The sequence below is a fragment of the Euleptes europaea genome, chromosome 3 (assembly GCF_029931775.1).
Source record: "Euleptes europaea isolate rEulEur1 chromosome 3, rEulEur1.hap1, whole genome shotgun sequence".
Taxonomy (NCBI): Eukaryota; Metazoa; Chordata; class Lepidosauria; order Squamata; family Sphaerodactylidae; genus Euleptes; species Euleptes europaea.
Window position 1 is genome coordinate 58580180 of NC_079314.1, and position 25053 is coordinate 58605232.

Genomic DNA, 25053 nt, shown 5'->3' on the forward strand with positions numbered 1-25053 from the left:
AATTTTTCCACGCAGATCACCACACAGATATACTGCAAGAGTATATTTCACATTAAAATGAGGGTTAACCCCCCACCACCATTATAAATGTATGCCAAAGATGTCAAAATGAAAAACATACAGTGCAATACTTTTTGTGGGAATATCCACACGTTGGACATTCTGGCGTCAGATGCTGGCCAATGTGACAGAAAACTCTAAATGAAGGAAATGTGAAATTCCATTAGACTGGTGACTTATGGTTGTTGGAATTGCTTGGTGACCTCTAAAGTTACAGGACAGATGTAGTTTGCTTTCTTTATTTACTGATCCTGGCTCATAAATGCATTGGACAACACAGACAGCCCCCTTGTGAGATCCTTTAGTTGAACTTGACTGAAGAATGCCTTCCCTTTGAAAGCATAATATTTAGTTTCCAGCAGGGAACTGTGGGATACTGTTTTGAGCTATCTGGAACATAAGGGGAAGAAGAAAATTAAATTATCATGATAGCGCTCAAATGGCTTTGTGTAGACAAAATGTGAAGTACCTGTACAGAGACTGCCAGTCAATGGATGTTTCTTTCTAGTCCGCTTTGAGTTTACATTTGAGAGCCACGTTATAAGGCAGAGTTAAGCAAGTTTAAGCACATTGATTTCCAAAGGGCATAAGACTCTTAACTCTGTGTTGGATAGCGGCCAATGTAGTTGACACCAATTTATTGGGAAAAGAGCAACAAAACAAGATTTAACTGTTGTGATTCACCAAAGATTCTGACATGTCGCTAAGAAGTTGCAATATATTACTACCCTTAGATGACACTGGTGGATACTCTAAACAAAATCTCCCTGAAGCCCATATATTTTTTGTTTGCACAAATAAATCTTGAAATACATGTTTTAGGATAATTTTATATATGAAAGAGTGCCAACTTCTGCATTTTCTTCACTGTTATTTGGAGGTCAAAAGTGTACATTAGTGCAAAATGGGACTCTCTTTCACCTATAGATAGACAGTACTGTAGTAAAGGATCAGTAGCTATCAGCTGGGGCCAGGAACAAATAGAGCTCCCCAGTATGTATATGGGCTAGTGGGTGTACTGCATTATTGCATTATTGCATTATTGATGGTATATATTATACTGTTTCGTTGCCTTGTTCTTTAGTTTTGTAATCTTGCTTTATTGTATGGATGATATAATAATTTTACTTTAGATTTTATTGCATTGCTTGTTTTTTAATTTTTATCCAAACTTTATTGAGTCAAATGGGTGAGGCTACAAGGACAGTGCACATTTCCTTCTCATGTTCCATTGTGAGCGGCTGAAGTCTCAAGGGTCATGTAGTCACAGCCTGTGTTACTCACATGCCCTGATCAGCACTCTTGAGCCTTCAAGCATTTGACCCGGTGATTGTGCACATAGCCCCACCCATTCAGGACAAATGCTGCTTTCATTTGAAGGAGCATCCTTCTGTCAACCTGGCCTTTCCTCCAGTGGGCTGCCACAGGACAGTTGAGCAGCTGACACAGAGAACCACTGTCTGAGCATGACTGAACACAGTGGTGATTTTGTAGCAACCTGGACATTTCACATCCATGAAGTAAGGACTCTGAACCAAGCACTTTTTCTTATGCTCCCTCTTCTCCTCGGGGGAGGGATGCAGGAGATCTTTTGCCAGAGGCATGTTCGCGTGGAAGCAGCTACGGCCAAACATTGCTTGTTGTATGCTTTATACTGTTCCTGTTGTTTTTACTTGTGTAATCTGCCTTGAGTCTCTGCACAAAAGGTAAACCACAAATTAAGTTTTTAAAAATAATAAATAAATAAGAAGCTTGCCCCAGAGCCATCCAAAAAAACACTCCCACTGCCTTTACTTGTGACTCACCACCCACCACAGAAATGGCCCTCATGCCACCCTACACGACACAACTGGCAGCAATATTAGTGTTGTTCTCAACAAACTCTCATTCTGGTCAAAAAGGTTCATACTGTATACAGAGCCTTTTGATTCTCAGACATAAGTATTTTTTTTTTAAAAAACAAAACCCTTCCATTTAAGAGAGGCAGGAGAGGGTCATGTGTGCTCCCCAAGGGTATGGTGGCTGATGGGGAGGAGCCTGTGCTCTGGGCAATGCCATTTAATTGAGCATTCTGGATATTCAAGTGCTGGATAGCAAAGCTTTTTTTCTGTAGCTGGACTGTGTAGATGTAAAATCACCTACGTTCGTACTACCTTTCTCAATAAATTTATTATTTTTTGTAATTTAAATTAAATGAACGGCATTGAGTTGGATCCGGTCCACTTTTCACTCAGTCTTGCTCAGGTCTCCTTCTTACCAGAGCTTCCACCCCACATAGCTTTTGCCCGTGCAGATCCACCAATCCCCATCATATCTTTTTGGGCAGTCAAAGGGGATTCCCCCTTCCTTTTTCACCAGCGGAATTGCTGACTGAATCCAACCCATCTATAATGAGATGACAACTGTTATGTTAGCTTTGAAGAGGTGTTTCACTTTAACTTTCACTTCAGAAGATTTAGAAGGGTATAACTCTGTAAAATATGTAAAATGCTTATGATTTACCATTCTGAATTTAACCACTGCTTTAAACTTCTCTTACAAACATAACCAGAGGGAAGATTTGTGTGTGTGTGTGTGTGTGGGGGGGGGGGGGTTTGCATAGAAAGCAGAATATATGAAAGCAGGAATTGGAAAACCTTATCACGTTTGGGAATTAGAAAAAAAAATCTTTTGATTTTAGTTTAAAAGCATCCCAAAGTTGCTCACGACTTTTGTTTAATCTTATCAAAGTGCTAAAAAGTAAAAATAAATCCCTATTAAACTTGAGGTTTTAAAGTAATATGTATACATGCCACCTTTAAATGTGTACAGAAGCTTATTGATCCGATCCTTATGAATTTTTATAGCTTTTTAGTATAAGGGATTTTTTTTTTTAACCAGAAGGCAGTTTTAGTACAGCTAGACTGTGTATGTACTTTATAATAAGAATTTTTATAGGTTTTTTAGTATAAGGGATTTTTTTTAACCAGAAGGCAGTTTTAGTACAGCTAGACTGTGCATGTACTTTATAATAAGTAAATTGCTAGTTGCTATTATTTGCTGCTTCAGTAAAGCAGAAAGAAAACAGCAACACACCTCAGAAGACCCGTATCAGATTACTGACAAGAACATGCCAGCTGTTCTTTTTTGTTCCTGTACATTTTGTCGTTTTCAACTTTTTGGAATGATTTCCTCTTCCCTTGCTGGCCCCACTGCTTTTTAAAAGCACGTGACGTGCCTCCCATGAAATGCAACCAGCCAAACAGGAACAGTTTCAATATGTCTTATTTCAGGCAGTTATCCGTTTTGTTCACTGTATGGCTGTCCACATATAAGGGTACAGAGACACAGAAGAAGTGATGAGATTTCCTTGTCCTAAACTGGCAAGTGGAGTTTTTATTAGTGTATTTAGATATTTATACCCTGCTTTTCTCCCAGTGGGGATCCAAAGTGGCTTACAACATTGCTCTCCCCTCCTCCATTTGATCCTCACAAGCATTTCATCTCAACAAGGTAGGCCAGACGGAGCATGTGTGGCTAGCCAACATCACCCAGTGAGCTTCCATGGCACAGAGGGATTCCTAGTGTGATTTGTATTTATTTATTTTCTTCATTTATACCCTACTTCTGTCCCCTGTGGGGGCACTCTTCAATTTTATCCTCACAACAACTTTGTGAGGTAGGTTAGGCTGAGAGTGTGTGACTGGCCCAGGGTCACCCAACAAGGCTCCATGGCAGAGTCAAGATTCAAACCCAGGGTCTCCCAGATCCTAGTCTGACACTCTAACCACAATACCACACTGGCTCCATGACAAACCACTCTCAAATCTGATTCAAATGTCTGGGAAAGGATACGGCACAGTCTTCTCAAAGTGCTTGTATTTCATAATGCGGTTTGAGATTCACTTCGTCTGAATGTTCATCTGCAATGTGTGAGTGTTCACCCACATTTGGAAAGCTAGTATATCTGGGGGGGGGGAGTTTGTTGTTTTTTCCCACCCTACATAATGCAAGGAAAATTACCCATCACAGCAGATGGTACAGAACTTCATCACTGACATTCATCACCTTATTTTTCATTTTGTATTTTGGGTGCAGCATTGCAGCCGGCATCCAGAGCCATTCGAGTGTGGCTCTGGATTTTGTGGGAAAGACCATATATGGTTCTCCACTGTCTGTTCCTTCTTACATTTCCAAAAGCTTTCAGTAGAACTCAGCTGAGATGAGCAAGGACTGTCTGGAACTCATGGCTAATTTTGGACCAGAGTTAAGGCTGGCTTCCAGTACCAGGCCAGCAGGACATCTTTCATGGTTTTGGGCCCGCATGTGTGATTTATGCAGTAGTGCCTTAGGAAAGAATCCAACTGGGTTCTGAAATTCAAACAGCTTATAATAGTCTAACCGTGCTATCCTAAACAGTTATACCCTTTTAAACCTACTGAAGTCAATGAGCTTAGAGGGGTTTAACTCTGCTTAGTGTTGTTGTACTATAAGGGTCGTTAGCTATCTTGGTTGAGCTTTTTAGTCCAAACCTAGTTGTTTCCAGGTGACAACACACCCAAGCTACTAGTCACATTTTCCCAATTCAAAGAAGCCTTCAATACACTTGGAGCACGTTCTGTAAGGCAGTGCCCAGTTGTTCAAAGAGGCACGTCAGAGCAGCATAACATGAGAATTACTTTGGTAACCCCTTTAAATCTATCTTTATCTATAAAGCACAGTGAACTTTCCTTTGATCCTATAAAGATAGAACCAAGTGTTCTATAGATAGTAGTGTGATGCAATCTGGGGAGCCTGTTTAAAGTGAAGTATGCCATTGAGTTATACAAAACATCCAAACACTGTAGGGATGAGACAGAAACTTCATGATAAACAATATACGAGCAGCCGGCTTAGCATTTCATTCCGGTTCAGATCAGGAAATAAATATGGCCTTAAAAGGTACCCAGCCAATAAACATGACTTAAAGCTCCAGTCCTAAGAACACATTCCTGGAAGTATGTCCCATTGAATATTCCTGAGTTGGATTCTGAGTAGACCTGCTTATGATGAACCAGAAACATGAACAAACAACATTTTTTTTAAAGTAAGCAAATGGCGCAAGTTGTCTTGGGCTGCAGATATTCAAAGATTTGACTTAAATGTATCTTCTTTCACCATACCCCTCATTTTCTAGATCTTTCTTTCCCCTTACTGGAATTCTCCATGAACAGTGCAATCCTGAGGGGGTAGTAGTTGGGTCTGGCTTGGGTATGGCACCGTCAAGCTGCTTCCCGAGTGGCTTGCTGGCCTGAAAATGCAGGTTGAAAATGTAATTGTTTTAAAACCTTGCGAAACTCCTCCATAGAGTTCCAGGGGGCTATGCCTACCTTTTTGCTGGTTCAAGGTAATGCTGGCTAAAGGGAGCATTCCTGGAGTGAAAGGGCTTTGGGAGCCGGTGTGAGCCCTTGTGCCGGGGAAACGCTGCTGGCGAGGCTGTGCTGGTACCCATTGGCTTGCACTGCTGTTCTGCTCCCTAGAGACAGTGTAAGTAGCCCTGCACTGCATTCCCTAAACCCATTCATCCTGGGTACTGCCCCTTTTGCAGGTGCCAACTTGTGCCCGTAAAATGGCTGGCACAGCCCCTTTAAACCCGATGGAGCAGTTTCACAGGGTTTCCTACAAAATAGCATTTTTGGCTTGCTGCACTCAGCAGCAAACCTCTCAGGAGGCAGCATGGCTGCGCCGTCCCTGGATGCTTCCTAACCCTCCCCCCCCCAGGATTGCATTTTGGAACAGTAATTCCATTCATTCAATTAATCTGGATATTTCTTAGTCACACTTTAGAAATCTATTCAAGGTCATCAGCAATCAAATAGAAACAATAAAACAATCAATTAAAAGGTCCCAAACACCAGTAAAATTAATCATAAGCAGTGGCTTAAAATACGATAATAATAGACCAAACAGATAGCAGAATTGTGTTAATCCATAAGAACAAGATCAAATAAAACAAAGGAAAAATAAAATACCAACGTAAGTAAAATGGGTTAAATAAAAGAGTTCAGAGAAATCAAACAAAGTCGTGAGCAACTGAAACTGTCTTTACATGGCACCTAAAAGATAGTGGGCTGGGTGCTAGGTGGCCCCTTGGGGGCAAAGCATTCCACCGTGCCCACCATTTTAAAAGCCTTTATTGTTACCATTCACCTCTCCTTGGTAAGTGGGGACAAGCAGGACAGGGCTTGAGGTGCACTGAGGTGAAGATCACAATTGACAGGCAGGATAAACGTTTCATATAGTTTTGTTCTTGCAGTCAAAGTCTTTTCAGAGTCTGATTCCTATGCATAGTTACTCCAGTCTAAACCTCGATTTAGATTTACTCCAGATTTAGATTAGCACATGATGCAGGGCTACTCCACTCTTAAACCCACTGATTTCAGTGGGCTTTGACTGGAGTAGCCCTGTATCAGTTTGCACTGTATATTAGAGAACATGTGTTAATCTAAATCTGGGAGCACTAGGATGGTGGGAGGTCCCTTTGACACTTGTCCCAAAGGCTTAATCAGGATGCTGTACTATTCTAAGAATGTGTCTTTATATATAGTCATCTGCAAAGCCACTTTCAATGGAGCTAGGAGAAAGCGTTATAAGGCTGGTTATCTCTTCATACTCATGTAAGGACTATCATTTTGCAAATTATTTTGCAATCAATTTGTTATTGTTTGGGGGGATTTTTATGCAGCTGCATTAATACAACAATAAGTACATCAATAAATCATTTAATAATCTTGAACTAATGGCAGGGGTGAGAAATATTAACTGGAAAGGTCACGCTCCTTGCGTCCTTCTCTCAACACATTAATATTATACATATATTGCAATTTATATTTCTGAACAAGCCCCTGAAGTATCTGGAGTGGTTTTGATACTCAAGGAAACTGGAATGCACAAATAACTGCATCATTAAAGGTCACATTATATCTTTGAATTTTCTGGTTTTCAAATCCGTATTTTAAAGAATGACTAACACTGATAATAATTCCCCCCCCACACACACACACTCCTTTTCACTCATAAAAGAATTTAATTTCCCTTCAGGATGTTTTATTCTTACTTGCTCCATACAGAACAAAATGGAAAAGGAATTTCTGAGTTGTGGGTGAATTGCTAACCCGACCAGTTTCTTTGCACCACTTTAGTTGGCTGGGAACTTTTCTGAATAGCTCTTTTCCAGTTTTGGTGTCATGGAAATTTTACAAAAGTTGACACTCCAGTAGAAAGAAGCACTCCTTGGGGACTGTTCATTAGACCTACAGAGCCTGCCAAGCATTCATACGTGAACCCTGCCTTATTGCCAGAAGTGCTTGTTCATGCTATATAATTCATCACTGAAAGAGAAGTGAAATAATAGAATTATCTTTACACACATTTTGCTTCTTTTACATTAAGGCATAAAATCCCAGGAAAACAGGAAGTGTACTCTGTGTGTGTGTGTGTGTGTGTGTGTGTGTGTGTAGCTTCAGGATATTGAACATATTTTTGAAACTCATAATCACTTTTTATGTTTAAAGCCAAATATGCCCAAAGACAACAGCTCAAGGACATATGCAAGGTTTCAAAAATATCCTATTTCAATTAAATAAGAGAAAAACAATTTCCTTCTTTCTGGTTATTGTAGCATTTCCTCTAAGGGAACTGATTTCTGTGGTCTGGAAATCAGCTCGCTGTAACTCCAGGAGAACTCTAGTTCCAATTTAAGTTGTAACCCTGCAGTCTCATCTTCTGGTTCTAACTGGCAAATTGAAAAGAATGTGTGGTGGTTTTGTGTGTGTGTGGAAGGGAATCTTTGGTTTGCAGCCCTAGCCAAGGTCCTGCTTTTGGCACCTTTAGTATTTGATCCTATAATATCCTGCCAGGCAGTAGGCCACTACTTTCCTGCCCTGAGACCAACTGAGCAGCTAGGTAGTTGTGTGACATCAGAGTTATGTGATAGGAAGAAGGGGAATCTGAGTTATGAGCTGATCCTGTCATGTGGGCAGGTGATCAAGAACCCAGGGATGGAAAGACAGTCAAGCAGAGGGTGGTGGACTGCAGTGAGCTATAAGCCGAAGGTCAGAACCACTGAGAGACCACTTCTCATCATCCTGCTGCTCTCAGGGTGCCTGCAGAGAGATGCCGGAGGGTATCTACATGTACAGTGACAGCACCGTCAGACAAAAGCAACAAAGTGTGGAGTCTCTGTAGGAGCGAGGTTTATGCACCTTCAGATGGGGCCTGGAATTCCTCCCAGAATTACCTCCAGTTCCCTTGGAGAAAATGGAGGGTGACATCACATCCCTGTTGAACTCCCTCTCCTCCCCAAGCCATTGTTTACAGGTGTGGCCCCCCTCCCCAACATCATAGAGATATTCCACTGCCCTTGTCTTTGTATATGTGTTTTCTTTTCCTGGAAAAATAAAATCACATTAAGATTCTGAAAGAAATAACTAGTTCCCCCCCCCACCACCACCACCACAGTGGGGCAAGAAGCCGGCCGTTCTAGAGCTTTTGGTCCTTAGAGGTTTTTAAATTAGCAAGCCAGTGCCTCCAGGATTCTGGCTGCCATACAATGTTGTTGTATTCATGGCTACTAGTCAAAATGGATACTAGTCATGATGCATACCTATTCTCTCTGGTATCAGAGGAGCATGCCTATTATCTTAGGTGCTGTGGAACACAGGCAGAATGCTGCTGCCTCAGTGGTCTTGTTTGTGGGCTTCCTAGAGGCCCCTGGTTGGCCACCGTGCGAGCAGACCGCTGGACTTGGATGGACCTTGCTCTGACCCAGCAGGGCCTTTCTTACGTTCTTATATTCTTCGGTTCTAAGGACGGTCTCTTCTTCCCGAGACGCAGTGTGAAGGGGGGACGATTCTCAAAGATCTGAAGAGCAAGTCAACGATAAGCTGACTTGCCCGCTAACTGCGCCTGTTCGCACGTGAGACCATCGCTACCGAGAATGGCCAACCAGGGAAATCATCATCATCATCATCATCATCATCGTATATTATTAATTATTATTAATTATTATAGTATATTATTGATTATTATTAATAATTATTATTAAATCATATTATATATTGTATTATTATTATTATATATTATATTGTATTATTATTATTTTATTATTATTATTAGTCGCAGCGTGATTTCATATCGTAGAAAGCATGTGACCGGGTCGCAAAGCCCCTGTTCTTGCCCCCGCTCCGTCAAGAGGGCAGCGGGCGACCCCCGGCTCCCGAGAGCCCCAGTGCGAGACAGTGGAAGCCCAGGAAAGGAGCCGGCGCCGGCGGGGCTCTAAGACCCGACAGAAGCCTCCGAGCGGGGCGCGGAGCATGCGTGGCACGGGTTTGTGCAGCTGGTGGCTGCCTTTCACCGAGCCGCCGGGCCGGGCTGGGAAAGGAGGGGGGAGCGAAGAAGAGCTGCAAGTTACAGGGATTGACCCGGCGGCGGCGGCGGCGGCGGCGGCGGCGGCAGCGCTGTGCCTTGGCGGCTCCTGGCTGCGGCGGAGCTCTTTCTGCCTCGGCGGAGCCCTGTCGGAGCCGTTTGGCAGGGACTGTTCTGCAGCCCACGCGGTAAGCATGGTGAGTCCTGAAACTTTCCCCTCCCCTTGCAGTGTTGCGCTGCTTTCCCAGGCAAGGGAACAGGCGCTGCGTTACCGGGCACGCTCCGAGCGCCCTCGGACAGGGAGGGAATGCAAATCCCCGCGGGGCAGAGGAGCTGTCTGCAAGTCCAGCAGCACCTTCAAGACTGAACAACAATATTTTCTGGCAGAAAATTCTTTTTGTTCGTCTTTAAGGTGCTACTGCACTCTTGCTCTTTCCTACTACTGCAGACAGACCAACACGGCGACCCACTGGGAATTGTCTGGAAGTTAATGCCGTCGATTTGCCCAAAGTAGCTGGAGGGGAGGGGAGGGGGGGGGAGTTAATAACTCCATCGTTACTTTTTCTTTGCTGCCACAGCTGTGGAGCCTCTCCCACCGGGGGCTTCCTGCCTATCATTTCTTAGGGCGCGCTTTCACACACGCCAGATAATGCCCTTTCAATCCACTTTCAATGCCCCTTGAAGCTGGATTTGACTGTGGGAACTGGCCAAATCAACTTGCAAGCGAGCGTTAAAGTGTCCTGAAAGTGGATTGGAAGTGCATTCGTTGGCATGTGTGAAAGTGCCCTAAGTGACCAACCCCCCACCCCTCCATGCACACACACACATGCACGTTCCTCTCGGCTTTTCGTTTTGCAACCCTGACAGCTCCAAGTTTCAAGGGATCATATCCTTACCCCACAAGCAGGTTAATTTTTTTAAACAAGCTGGAGGCTCTATTGCCAACAGCCCCCCCCCCCCCGCCCCAAGGAGCGAAGCACCAGCAACACCCCAATCCTAAACATATCATCTCGGGGCAGAACTTGTGTTCGGATCATTGAACACACATTTGTTAATGTGTCACACTAACCATCCTGCGTCTCTATGGTTAATGTGTAATAACAGGATCAACTTTTCCCACCCTTCCAAAGCACGCCTTGTGGTTCAGCTCAGCGTAAATGACTTTGTGAGACCCGGAACAACGATCTTTTTGGGGAGGGGGATTGATTATAGTGGATTAGAAAGGTGCCATCTTGACAGGCTGTGTGACCAGATGCCAATGGACATTACTGGGTACTTCGGTTTGAAGGGAAGGATATTCCCCCCCCCTTTTTTTCTTTGCAGGTTGCTGGTATTTGGCTGTCTGGGGGCTCTAATAAGAGGACGTAGCCAGGCTGAGGATGGGGCTTTCTCCCAAGCGGCGCTCACAATGGCCAGAGAGGACTCCGTGAAGTGTTTGCGCTGCCTGCTCTATGCCCTCAACCTGCTCTTCTGGGTGAGTTCCCACGTCCCTCTGCGAGGCAAAGCAGGTGGCAATGGCCCTGCTCAAATTACAGGCCCTGCGCCTGCAGACATCGCATCAAAGGGCACAGCTATGCATGCATTTAATAGACCCGGATTCTTTATCTGTTTTTTCTGCAGGATAGAAAGTGCAAGAGAACCATTTATTTTAAAAATGCAAATACATTCTGGCCAATGTTGTGTTTGCCTTTGAATCATGTGTGGAAAAAGTAAAAACTACTTTTAATATTCCATGTGAAAACACCCCAAGAGTACCCCCTGCCGGATGCAGAGTCAGTCATGCAGATTCAAGGATGTGCTCCTTGGTATAAGTGCAGATGTTTTATTCTATCTGCAAAAATTTGGTCTTCCTTGAGTCTTTCAACTGTTTGTTAACATTTATGTATGCATGTTGATAAGCTACTGAAGATGAAATAAATTTATTTGGTTGAAACAGCCTTTGGGGTGTGTATAGAGAGCTTCTATAAGGCAAGGATTCAGAGCGGGGAGGGTGCTGGCATTTCCTTTCCTCCTCATTTCATCCCTGCAGGATCCCTTTGAGAGATGACCAGGGCCATCAGTGTTGGGCAGAGGGAGATTTTGTCCTTAACACGAAAGTAGCCTCTTTCCTCCGATAAGTGAAGTATATCCCATTTACTCCAGTGTGTATAGTGAAGCCAGTTACTGTGATGAATATAAATAAGAGCCAGTGTAATGGTTAGAGTGTTAGACTAGGACCTAGTTGAAATCACCCCACTGCCATGAAGCTCGATAAAGCTAGTCATTCTGTTTCAGCCTAACCTACCTTACAGGGTGGTTGTGTGGATAAAGTGGAGGAGAAGAGCATGAATGGGTGCCCCCTGAACTCTTTGGAGAAAGGGTGGGGTAAAAATGCAATACAATAGAAAAAATACAATAGAAAAAATACAGTACAATAGAACCATTAACCTACATGACAAAACAAAGAGGTTCACAATGGCGTGGGGAAAGGCTAAGCTGATTGTATGCCATCGGAGACTCTCTCCGTATGGCCTCATTCTTAATTTTGTTTCCTGGTCACACTAAAGTGTGATGGAATGTGAAGAGGCTGGGAAAGAATGCCAGAAACTGCTTTAGCTAATCACAAGAGCGGGACCTGTGAAGACTCTGGAGAAGGGAAATTACTCACTCCCCAAGCTGTGGCTCTGTTCCCCCCTCCCGAGGCACTCTCTCTTGCCTGCCTGCCCACCTGCTTCTTCCTACCTGTGGCCACTCACACGCCTGCCTACATTTTCTGGTTGTACCCCCTCGCTCACCTGCCTCATGATTTCACCCAGGGCAGCTCATAACTTTTTTTTTAAGCATGATAAAATAAAAGTTACAATTTGAAAACTAAATGATTCTCATTAACTTGTGCACTAAGATGGGCCGTTGAGGGGTGATCCTTTTAATTAATGTATTAATGCTGCTGTTGTTACTAATGAACAGCCTTAGATATTCACTAAAATGGAGGAGAGTGCTCACAATTAGAGGCCTAAACAGTTATAAGTGTATAAATTAGCATACTTTACAGTTCTAAATGACTCTCACAGCACCCTTGTAAGGCAGGGGGAGAGAAAGAATGATCAACTTAGGCGAAGCCACCAAACACGTTTCATGGCTCATCAAACATCCTATCTTGCCCCCCTTGTGTATAGACTCCAAACAGTCTCCATCATGTGGTCTACATTGTCCCACACTGTACTGTACCCTTGTAACTATTGTTATGCTGAATCAGGACAAATCAGCTAAATTGTTTGATTCTATCTGTATGATTACATTTGTTCTCTTTCCATTCTCTGTAATCCTCCTTGAGTCTCAGTGGGAAAGGGGAGTGATAAATAAGCTATGTAAACAAACATGTTACGGTAACTCTTGGTAACAATATGTTTATTAACAGTACAGTCCTAAACAGAGTTGTACCCTTCTAAGTCCATTGAAGTCAATGAACTTCAAAGAGTGTAAGTCTGCTTGGGGTGGGGCCGTTCAAGGATCGTCACAGCTGCCCATCTCAGCACATAACTAAAACAAGAACCTATCAGTTTTCAGATTCTGTCATATACTTATAATTTTTAAACATTTTGGCAAATTGCATTGATTTTGAGATGATTTGACCAATTTGAACATCTATTAGGGCTGCAACAAATCTGTAAAAATTCAAATTTCAGTACTTTTTTGGGAGGGAAAAATTAAACATATTCTATTTTGAGTTTCCTTCTCAGTGTTCATTGTAGCTTTGTTGAATAATGTGTGAACAATAACAGCATGTTTCGGTATACCTGGTGGGCAATCTTGTATGTGAAATGCTTTGATGATGGCGCTCCCCCCTCCTGAAATGAGCAGGGTTGCTTTTAGCAAGAATGAGCTGGGATTTGCAACCTCAGACCTGTGTTGTCTAATGCTGTTATAGGCAGAATTGGGGCTGCTGAAGGGTCTCCTCCTTATATTGGTAGGTGTTCGTTCACTTAAATAAAGGAAGCTTGTGCGAAAACCTTTCATTGTATAGAGGCAGGTAGGCATATGGAATAAACACCTGCTAAAATGAAGTTCAGGTTTTGTAAACCAAGTGTCAGCACAATAGGACGTGTGCAAGTCATGAGCAGCATTTGCTATGCCAACCAGGCAGACTTTTGCTGTGTGTTCAAATATTTGTAAACCATTTATATACTTCGTAGTGCTCAGAATATAACTTGGCTTCTGTGCAGTGCTCTTACGTAGAACAATACTGGGGTGGATCCTACCCAGATCCTACCACTCCACTGAGCAAAGTTTATTTCCTACCCTTTTTTTACCCTAGTAGTCTCCACTTCAGTTGAGGGAATTAGCTAGAGCAGGGGTGGGGAACCTTTTTCCTGCCAAGGGCCATTTGCACATTTATGACATCATTCAGGGGCCATACCAGGTGTAGATCTCCTGGGGGGGGAGAGGCTAGGGTCGCCAGGTCTCCAGCCACCACCTGGAGGTTGGCAACCCCAGGGGAGGCCACACAGAGAAGGCCTGCAGGGCGCCCCTGCTCCCCCCTCCCAGGTGGGAGGGCAGCCAGCGGTGAGCCCGAGCAAACAAGGCACCAGGGGGGCGCAGCCCACAGTCGATCGGCAAGGGAGGAAGGGAGGAAGGAAAACAGAGAAAGAGGAAAAGGGAGGGAGAGAGAAAGAGAGAGAAAGGGAGAAAGAAATGGAGAGAGGGGGAGAAAGAAAGAAAAGGACGGAGGGAAAGAAAAGGATGGAGGGAGACAAAGAAAGAGACAGAAAAAGAGGGAGAAAGAGAGGGAGAGAAAGGAGAAGGAGTGACAGAAAAAGAGGAAGAAAAGAGAGAAAAGCCTTCCCACGCACACACACTCCCGCACACGCCAGCCCTGCGCAACCGGGCCCCAGCCTCCCCGCCTCCCTTGCCCACACACACACAGTGGCGCACGGAGCCCCACGCGACCAGGCTCCAGTCTCCATACCCTTACCCCCAGAGTCCACAAAAGCCCCCCCCCCGAAGCCCAATCGACTCCCGCATGCATGCTCTGCCACCAGGAGCCGCCGGCCTCTTCCCTCCCCCTTGCTGCTCAACAGCCGACAGGCAGAGAGAGGGGCTTACAATGTGCTGCATCGTTCCTGCATGCCGCGGCTGTAGGTGGCAGCCTTGGGGAAAACATTCCTCCCCCTCCCCTCTCGCCGACCAACAGCCGACAGTCGCCGAGAGGAGGTCCAAAGGGCGCCGCAGCGCCCCTTTAAGCCACAGTCCCAGGAAGACCCTCGGGGAGGGCCACCCTGTGCCCCGCCTCTGCGGCAGGGCCTCGGAGCTCCCGAGGGCCACAAAAATGTCCTCGGGGGCCGCATACGGCCCCCGGGCCTGAGGTTCCCCATCCCAGAGCTAGAGACAGAGAGTGTGAGGGGGTAACTGGGATCAATAACCTATGTATACCAAAATAGTCCTGGGTGAAAACTCATAAATGAGTACAATTAAAATATGGTTTTAGTAAAGAATAAAAATAGTAAATCAAGAAATATATTTTAAGTAATCAGTATACGCATACAAAGCATACCAGAGCCGGCTAATAGAAAAGGGAGGAAACTGGATAGGGATTCAGGGACTGGTGATAGTTACCAGTCTTGATGGGACGTCCAGGGAAAGCAGTGCTGAAGAGGAAAACAACCAGCTTTTCCAGGAGCAAAGGGAAGAGCCCACACACAAGTGGGGGTGCATGCATGGATCCAGAACACACACACACTATGAATGGCCAAAGGTCCAATATTTGTACCCCAAAATGGGTCCTGAGGCAGAAACAGCACAGGAGCAGGTAGAGTGTGTGAGTGTGTGAGTGTGTGTCTGAAATCTCTGCCCCTTCTGAAAACAGAAATGCCATTTTAATGGAAGAACTGCATAGTTGGATACACACCAGTGTTTTGCTATTTTTGCTAAAAATGCTGATCAGGCTCTGCAGCCCCACTTGCAGCTTTTTACCCATGCACAAAGGCTTTTCTGCTCCCTTCTTTTGGCAGCACTCTCCCTACCCTCCTGAAGCTTAGGATCCCACTGTGACAGCTCCCAATGATTCCAAGGTTGCTATTGATAGGGAAAAAACAACAACCACCCAAGTATGCATGGAAGCATGCTTGATGTGCAAGGTTTGTTGCACCCCAGCCGCTATTTTGGCATTTGATGGTTCTGATATTTGCAGAGATTTTCAGTGCTGGGATACCCGAGCCTCCCTCCCTCCAGATTATTTTGAAGTCGCTTTTTTATGCTCCATGCTGTTGCATGACCTTCCCTTTCAAATGCTGTTCGTAGATTTCATAACTCTTGCTGTAGGGTACGGGTGTCCTTAGTGTGCTCAACTGTCATGCCTGTCAAGGTCTGTGTGTGCGCATCAATTAAGTTCCTTTCCCCCGGCACAAGAAGACAAGCTTTGTGCTCTTCAGATTGCAGGTCTAACTGTTGCTTACTAAGAATGAAGGCTCCTTGAATTCCCTGGGACGTCCTTCTGTGCAGTCATGTTTAAGATTGGTCTCGAGTCCTGCACCTTCAAGGGTGGCGATCTTTCCTTTCTGTTTCAAAGAGCTGTTTGATGTGCTTTACCAAAGCATGGCTCTCACTTTGTCCTTCAACAATTCAGACTGATGTATCACAACAGCAAGGCTTCTTCCCCTCTTTTAGAAGTTCGGAAGCATTGTCCTTAAACCCTTTTCCTTTTAAGGCATCTTCAGATAGAATGGCAAAAGGCTGCATAGTGCATATCAGAATTCTGCAAGGGCTGGAATGTGTTGCATGGAATTTGTGTAATGGCTGCCATTCTGGAATGACAAGCATTTATTTGAGATTTCTGTCACTGGCCTCTCAACTCATATAGTCCAGGAGATGGATTACATAGAAGAAACGTGTTCCTATCCATTAAAAATAACGAAGTAACAATAAAACACACCATAACCACTAATCAAATGCTCAACTGCTAATGCTACAATGACGTAGCAACATATCCCAGTAACATCAAAAAATCACAGCACGATAAAAATGAAAGGTATTGAATTACCTCATGCCATCATCACTGTCATGGTTTACCATAGAGGGGATAACTAGATGGGTTGAACAAACAATCTTTGACACATGGGTTCAATGCTGACAACATGCTTACATGGCTAAGCATTCCTTCTGAGTATCTAAGCCAGTGATTGGATGCAAACCAGGGTTTGCATCAGCTGTGGTTGACTATCCTCATTCCCTCTCCAGCATCCCTGTTTGAGATCTTAACCAGGGTTAAAGTAAAGAGCTGGTATGGTGAAGTGCTTAGAGTATTATATTAGGATGTCGGGGATCCATGTATGAATCCCTGCTTTGCTTAAAAGGCTTGCTGGACAACTTGAACACATGAAGCTGCCTTCTACTGAATCCGACCCTTGGTCCATCAAAGTCAGTATTGTCTACTCAGACTGCCAGTGGCTCTCCAGGGTGTCAGGCAGAGGTCTTTCACATCACCTACTCGCCTAGTCCTTTTAACTAGAGATGCCGGGGATTGAACCTGGGACCTTCTGCATGCCAAGCAGATGCTCTACCACTGAGCCACACCCCCCTAACAATATTGTGCACTTGAAGCTACCTCATACCACGTCAGACTATTGGTCTTTCAGAGTCAGGATTAGTATCGCTTCTCCAGTGTCTTTCACATCACCTTTGGAAGCTTACTGGGTGACCATGGGCCAGTCACACACTCTCAGGTGAACTCACGTCATAGGGATATTGTAAGCAGAAAATGGAGGAAAGAAGAACAGTGGAAGCCACTCTGGGTCCCATTAGGGAGAAAGGTGGGGTATAAATGAAGTAAATTAATAAAAACAAATAAAGAAATGCTACCTGAGCCTGTGTTACAGTGATTCTGTGTACATCCTGCTTGTACATGGGTACATCTGTTAGTAAGAAAGAGCCCACATACATTGACTTTACGGATGTAACTGGGGACCGGTACCTGGATAAATATGGGGATTCTATTACATATTCAACTGTACATATGACTGTAACATGAAAGTAACTCAATGCATACACAAAGAGCAATCAAGTTTACAGTGTACATGGACTGTGCATGCATTCTTTGTAACTTGTGAACAGGGCTGTGACCCCACACCTCTTGTTAAGTGGTGACACCAGCGATCGAACCTAGGGCCTTCTGCAGGCCAAGCAGATGCTCTACCACTGAGCCACGGCCCTTCCCCATTGTTATGAGGAGAAATAGAAGGAGAGGAGAATGGTATTTTAAATGGTGTTGTGAAGAAAATCAGGTTATAAACATCTAAATAAATAACAAATAAGGCATGTGCTAGTAATAATTTGTGGTTATGTTTGTACTGAACTGGATTATAAGAGTGGATGGACAAACTCAACTAACCATAGAGTGCTCACATCAACCCTCCTCAGCAGATTATCTACTTTGTTTTTATATTACTTGTACCTGACTTAACTAAAAAGAAGACAGCTATTGATGGGAAGGTATTTCTTAAAGATGTCATTTTTTCCCTGATAGCTGTCTCCTCAGGGCAGGCCCAAACTTGGTGCTACTAGCCAGCAACAGTTGCTTCATTGTCCTATTACAGGCGTGTTACAACAGCTTCTCAGAGGGCAGTTGACTTTAAGATACATTACCTGTTTTATAAAATAAAGTGGTATAAAAGATACCATTGGTTTCTGATCTCTCATTCCATGTACTCGGCAGTGTTTAGTAAACCAGAGAAAATTGGCAATTCTCAAATTTAACGCCAAATATAACTGCTTTTCAAGGCACTGAGGTGGACATTTTGCTAGGCTTCGGGCGATGCATTCAATTTTGCTCTTTGGAGTACCTGGGGAGTCACAAAAATCAGTTCCCTGCATGCTGGCTGTAATTTGTTGTTCTGTGAGTGAGGCATATGAAGTCAAGGTTCATATAAAAAATGGAACAGGGCGCTGGGGCTTATTTTCTCACCTAATGCAGAAGCGACAGGATTTCTTAAGAAACCAACTTGCATCAGGAATAGAAATGAGCTGAACCACACAGAAGGAGACAATGGTTCTACAACGAATTAATGGAACAATGGCTGTCAAACAAATTAATGGAAGAATGGACTTTCACAGTGCAATCCTATATAGAGTTGCCTGTAATAATTTTTAATAGGATTGCATTGCCAGTGGATTACTCAAGATGGCCACAGGGCCTGCTCTGGATGGTCAAACACCGGATGCCCTGTAAACCCACATTTGACTAATGTCAGGAATAGAGTACTTGAATGGTTTTTTAAAATTTTGGCCATTGTAAATTTCAGCATCTGTAACAGTCTGGTGTTGGAAAGAGGATGAACTATTGCTCTGACTTTGGAATATATTTTCTTAGGAGGATGTTGTGTCTTTCCTGGAGGAAAGAATGGTTTCCTCTTCAGGAAAAGGACTCAGCATTTTCAATGGCATTTGCCCTGAAAAAGAGAAAGGAAGAAAAAACCCTGTTGCTAGAACATTTAAGTTGTTATATTGTTCTGAAGCTGTTTCAGTGCTGCCAGATACATTTGGCAAGGATCAAAACAATTCTCAAAACAAGGATCAAAACAAGATTCCTTTTGTCCATTTCCTAAAAGAGATAAAGGAATCTCCTTTGCATTCAACAGCATAGGGGCAACTACTAAAAAAGCCCTGCTCTTAGTGGATGCCGATCTTGCATCCACAACAGATGGCACCCAAAGCATGGCCCCACATGCAGGAGAGGGATGTTATATAGGAGAAGATGCTCTCTGAGATACTGTGGAACAGGCCATTCATTCATCCCTGCCGATGTAAAACATGCTTTCATCTATCCATTCATGAATATCTGAATTCATTATGGCTCCTGAAGGCTTTTAACTGTCCTATTGTTACAGTGTTTTCTGGAACTGTATAAAACTACCACATTCCAGGACTAAACAGGTACACTGTAAAACTAAATGAATGCTATTAGGGTTTAGAGTCTGAATGATATGCTAGAACCCAATGTAAAAAAAAAAAAAAGTAATGGTTAAGGTCGTAGTGGTGGTAAGCCTGTGGGGCGGTATAGCATTCAACAATGTGTTTATATTTTAAATGTTTATGTTGCAAGGTCAATTGGGAAAGGAGGAACAGACAGTTAACATGTAAAGGCAGTAAGAAAGATAGAAGAAGGCTGTGACAGTACACCACAAGATCCTTTAAAATTTATGTTTAATTCAACAAAGAATATTATTGGGAGAAGGGTTGCCAACCTCTGGGTACTATCTGGAGATCTCCTGCTACTACAACTGATCTTCAGCCGATAGAGATCAGTTCACCTGGAGAAAATGGCCGCTTTTTCAATTGGACTCTATGGCATTGAAGTCCCTTCCCTCCCCAAACCCTTCCCTCCTCAGGCTCCGCCCCAAAAACCTCCCACCAGTGGTGAAGAGGGGCCTGGCAACCCTAATTGGGAGCAAGATACAGATAGGTCAATGGGAGAACAATCTGCTTTGTGTGTGGACGGTCCCATGTTCACAGTCCCCGGCATCTCCGGTGGAAAAAGGATCAAGTAGTAGGTGATGGGAAAGACCTCAGCCTAAGACCCTGGAGGGCTGCTGCTGTGTGAGTCTGTTGGTTTTTGAGAAATTTTAGAGTACAGGCAATTCCCATGAACCATGGATGCACCCAGATCTCTTTATACTTGACTGTGTGATGGTTCCCATCTTCTGAAGAACCAGTTGTATTGAAAACTGTGCATGGAGATTGGGGACTGTTTTGTACCCAGCTGCAAGCCTACATGCCCTCACAGACAAATGTGTATATGTGCAATACATCTGCAATATATGCACAGTTTTAGCCTCTGCAAAGGCACACGGGGCAAGGAAGAGAGATCTGCCTGAGGCTAAAGCAGTTTCTGTTGCAAAAGGACAGTGATGGACTGTGTTTAATATCCAAAGCAGCCAATAGAATGGCACAGGTTTAAAAAAATTAAGACTGGAAAATATCAACCCAATTGACTGTGTAGTTCAGCTTTTGAATTTAACCAGGGCTGACTTAATTTGAACAGATAGTTCCACTGAGAATAAAGATTCCAAGCCAGATGTTTAGACCACCAAGCCATAACCTCCAGAAGAGTCTGAAAGGTCGGTCACTCCTGTGGGTGACTTCTTTAATTTTCCTGTGAAAAATCATTGTTCCTCTGTGGTGTAAATATGTATGAGAGGGACACATTGCGTTGAGTTTTTTGATGAAATAGTCTTCTGCCATGCTTTGCTTTCTGGTTCTTGAACTGGCTTAGTTTTCCAGTACATTTCTAGCAAATGAGGGCCAAAATTGATGCAATAGTGACAGATCCCTATGTTTAAAGGTGGCCTGGAATGCAGGGCCGATGGTGGAGTGTCTGAGTTAAGAACCTGGACTGTCCTCCCTCCATATGTTTCAACTATTGTCCCCTGATGCTCTTCTAGGGTTGCCAACCTCCAGGTACTGGTTAAAGGGAAAAACAGCACCAGCTCCAATTAACAATAATCAAACTGAATTTTATAATGATTACTCAAAAATAATTCAGTATTGGTGTACTATTCTGTACATTTGTCAATGATATAATCAAAACAGTCACAACCAAGGTGTCACAGGTTACCCCACCAATGAAAAATAAAAGTATTATAAACATCAAAATGAAAGAGACTACAAAATGTACAATTCAAGTTCAAATCAAAGTCCAATACTGAGTCCTCTTTAGAGAAAATGAACTGGTTCCGGGAAGATCCAGAAACCATCTGGTGTAAAACTTGTAATAATAACAGTGTTCATCAAGGTCCAAAGTCCAATAAATCCAAGACAACACCTCCGGATTTGAGTGTGTTTCGCCTGGAAAGAGCTTCTTCAGTTGATTAATCAATTTTCATAAGGGTACAACGACCTCAACTTCTTCAGTTGATTAATCAATTTTCATAAGGGTACAACGACCTCTGTAATAAATAAATATATCCAACAGAACCATATTGTATCCAAATTCCAATTAAGAAAATTATTATTAATAAAGAACCTCCCACCGATGGCAAAGAGGGATCTGGCAACCCTATGCTCTTCTCCAACTGGGTTTTGCTATCAGAGGTGAGCCTGGCTGAGTGAGAAGGACTTGGTGGGCTGAGGCTACATGCAGGTAAACTGTGGGAATGGGGAACAGGAAGGTCAGAAAAAAGAAACCAAAGTCTATAACCTCTTTGGTAATAGTCCATATTACACGCAGGAGAAAAACCTCCACAAAATGTCAACTGGCCACTGTGTCTACTTTTCATGCCTGCTAATTTCTGTCTTAATTGTAATCCTTAGTATATATAACCTTAGCTTTTCACACACTTTTATTGTTTTAAAAACAGATGCAACATAGTACCTTTTATCAAGGCCAACCAAAATAACACAAAAGATTGTGCACATTTTCAAGTTCTCCAGAGCTCGTCATCTGGCTAGAGGCTTTCTCTTTAACATCTGCCCTGATGAAGAGTTCTGGAGTACTTGAAAGCTTGGACAATGGTTTTTCTATCTGTCTTTCTGTCTAATAACATTTATACCTCACCTTTCTACCCTCATAAGAGCTACCAAGGTGTTTGTGTTATTTTGGTTAATAAAAAGTATTATGTGGCATCTGGCTTCTGGTAATAATGTGGTGATCTACATTATTATTTCATTACTCTGGACAACCACCATGCTGTGTTGGCCTGTATTATCCCCACCTTGCAGATAAAAGCTGAGGCTAAGAGAGACCTAATGGGTTTATGGCACAGGCCAGATTTGAATTGGGGACTTCCAGCTTTATTGATGTGTTTTTAGTTTCTATGTCATGCTCGTTCATTTCTTAGATGTGCCACACAACCTGGCAGGTTTGTTAACAGTGGAATGAAAGTCTAAATTGGACCATGTGATATTCCCTCATAAATTGCTGCAGATTTTCTGGTACTGGTTAAAACTTGATCATTGGGGAGCTGCACAGCTGCCAAGTCCACACGTTTATAGTTGGTCCCATTTTTCTTGCTTAACTAGGCAGGTATTTAGCTGGCTGGTAGTAACCTTGATTTCAGTGAGTGCAGAAGGGGCTTATGTTGATTCTCCCCCCTCCCGCTTTTTTCTTTTTTGAAGGCAAGTTCAGACTAAACCAAGAGGAAAAAATTATTCTCCAAAGTGCAAAGTTTGTACTGAAAACCTTAGGCACATTTTTCAGTCTGTAAAGTTTTTCTTCAATATATTAATAAAAACTGCTTTCCCTTGCAATTCAGATAGGAAACGAGAAATTTTACTGTGACTTTTAATGACCAGATTACCTTGACCTTTTATTGTATGCATAACTTTGGAATTGATAAAACTTTAAAACAATCTTGCATTTAGGAAGTAGAATGTGTTTTTTTTTAAGGATTGGGGCAAGATGTTGGTCAAGATAAAACTAGAACAGGAATTCAGGATTCATATCAGTGAGGCTGCCATTTAATCTAGGGATCGACCGTATATACTCGGGTATAAGCCGACCCGAGTATAAGCTGACCCCCCAAATTTGAGGCCAGAAAAGGGAATTTCTTATTGACCCGCGTATAAGCCGAGGGTCAATAAGAAATTCCCTTTACCGGCAATGCTGCGCTCTAAAATGGCGGCCACCATTTTAGAGCGCAGGGCCCTGCCCCAGGTCGCCCTCCCGCCGGCCTCCCAGGCCCTCCCGCCCCACCCCACCCCACCCCCAGTGCCATTCAAGGGGGGAGGGGGAAGAGCCCCTTACCTGGAAAGGCGGCGAAGGGGTGGCGGCGGCGGCGGCGCGGCCTTCCTGGGCTGGCAGGAGGCCCCCCCCCGGCCGGAGGAACGCGCCCAGGCGGGCGGCGGCGGCGTGGCCGGCAGGGGCCTCCTGCCTGGGCGGGAAGGCCCCCCCCGGCCGGAGGAACGCGCCCAGGCGCGCGGGCGGCGGTGGCGTGGCCGGCGGGGGCCTCCTGCCTGGGCGGGAAGGCCCCCCCCCGGCCGGAGGAACGCGCCCAGGCTCGCGGGCGGCGGCGGCGTGGCTGGCGGGGGCCTCCTGCCTGGGCGGGAAGGTCCCCCCCGGCCGGAGGAACGCGCCCAGGCACGTGGGCGGTGGCGGCGCAGCCGGCGGGGGCCTCCTGCCTGGGCGGGAAGGCCCCTGCCGGCCGGAGGAAGGCGCCTGAAAAACTCGGCTTATACGCAGTATATACGGTATGCCTTAAGTTACATCTGGACTATTGCAATGTGCTCTACTTGGGACTACCCTTGAAGAGTATTCGGAGTCTGCAGCTAGTGCAGAATGCTGCAGCTAGACTGCTTGTCGGCCAGTTACTGGGACCATGTGACCCCACAATCCTACAGAAGAAGAGTTGGTTTTTATATGCTGACTTTCTCTAAGGAAGAATCAAACCGGTTTACAATCACCTTCCCTTCCCCTCCCCACAAGAGACACCCTGTGAGGTAGGTGGGGCTGAGAGAGCTCTAAGAGAGCTGTGGCTAGCCCAAGGTCACCCAGCTGGCTTCATGTATGGGAGTGGGGAAACCAACCTGATTCACTAGATTAGAGTCCACCACTTATGTGGAGAAGTGGGGAATCAAACCCAGTTCTCCAGATTAGCATTCACCACTTCTAACCACCGCTCTTAACTACTACACCATGCTGGCTCTGCAATTACACTGGCTTCTGACCAATTCACAGTGTTGGTTATAATGAGAAAATGTATGTTCTGAAATACCTGATTTAACTGTTGTCTGCAGGTTTTTAAAGACCCTGGCTAGGAAAAAAAAAACTTGGATGTTTTCATTTAGGTCACATAACACTGTGTTTTGGTCATGTCTATATTAACAATTAACTCTGTAGCTTTAAGTGCCTGCTTCTTTTCTGTGCAATTAGGTAAATACCTAATTTAAATTGAGCAAATGTAGCTTGAGTTCTAAATGTCAGTCTGCATGGCTTCATCACTTATTTTCCCGGCAATCATGATAGTTGGCGCATCCAGTGAAATTTTAAAGTAGCAATTTCATGGTGATGACTATATAACATCCTGATGGTTTAAAATGAAACCAGAAGTGATTTGGGCAGCCATCTGTAACAAGTAGAAAATGTTGAATTGGTTACTGTTATGTTTATAATGCACCACAACTGATATCTGCAGAGAGAACTTGGGATCTTAGTATTAATATATTGGCATTTCCAATGCCACAAGTCATTGATTTTAAAAACAACATCCCATGCTCGCATGTCATATGGTTACCTTGGACTAGTACAGGGATCTCCAGTATGGCACCTGTGGTTACTATGGTGCCTGCTGATGTGTCTCTTGGTGGCCACTTGCTTCTTCCCCAAAGGAAAGAGCCAATCCTGGCTTTCCTCCACCCAACTGGAACAGGATATTTTTCAGAAGACCCCAGGAGTCATTGTGGTAGATCCTACCCCTATTATTTCCCCGTTATACTGAGAGAAGCACTCATTCAGAAACAAGATGCCCATGTGGGAGGATACGTGACTTGGGAGCCTTCCAGCCTTTTGTGATTGTCCCCCATGGAGGCTGTTTTGTAATTGACCCCCATCTCATGGCAGCAGTTTTGTACTGGTGCATTCTGAGTGTTGTTAGTTATGGGGGAAAAAGATGCATATAAAACAGGAATGTCAGTTTCCAATAACTT

At 44.1% G+C, this 25053-nt stretch overlaps 2 protein-coding genes across 4 annotated transcripts in view; one reads left to right on the plus strand and one right to left on the minus strand.

Moving 5' to 3' along the window:
- Positions 1-1426: 1426 nt before the first annotated feature.
- On the minus strand, positions 1427-1682 carry LOC130475460 (40S ribosomal protein S27-like). The gene has a single exon (XM_056847247.1). It carries the CDS (start codon positions 1662-1664, stop codon positions 1431-1433), a length of 234 nt encoding a protein of 77 aa, XP_056703225.1. The 5' UTR covers positions 1665-1682; the 3' UTR covers positions 1427-1430.
- Positions 1683-10817: 9135 nt separating this feature from the next.
- TSPAN12 (tetraspanin 12) overlaps positions 10818-25053 on the plus strand; it is a 65912-nt gene continuing 51676 nt past the window's right edge. For 2 of the 3 annotated variants that reach the window (XM_056847153.1, XM_056847154.1), the window contains exon 1: positions 10818-10918. In XM_056847153.1, coding sequence (XP_056703131.1) covers positions 10853-10918 — 66 coding nt within the window. In that variant the 5' untranslated portion in view covers positions 10818-10852. The remainder of the gene's footprint in view (positions 10919-25053) is intronic. The other variant, XM_056847155.1, reaches the window with a different exon arrangement.

Excerpts from the sequence above, each read along its gene's own strand:
- LOC130475460 (XM_056847247.1), bottom strand. The coding sequence starts at position 1,664 with ATGCCTCTGGCAAAAGATCTCCTGCATCCCTCCCCCGAGGAGAAGAGG.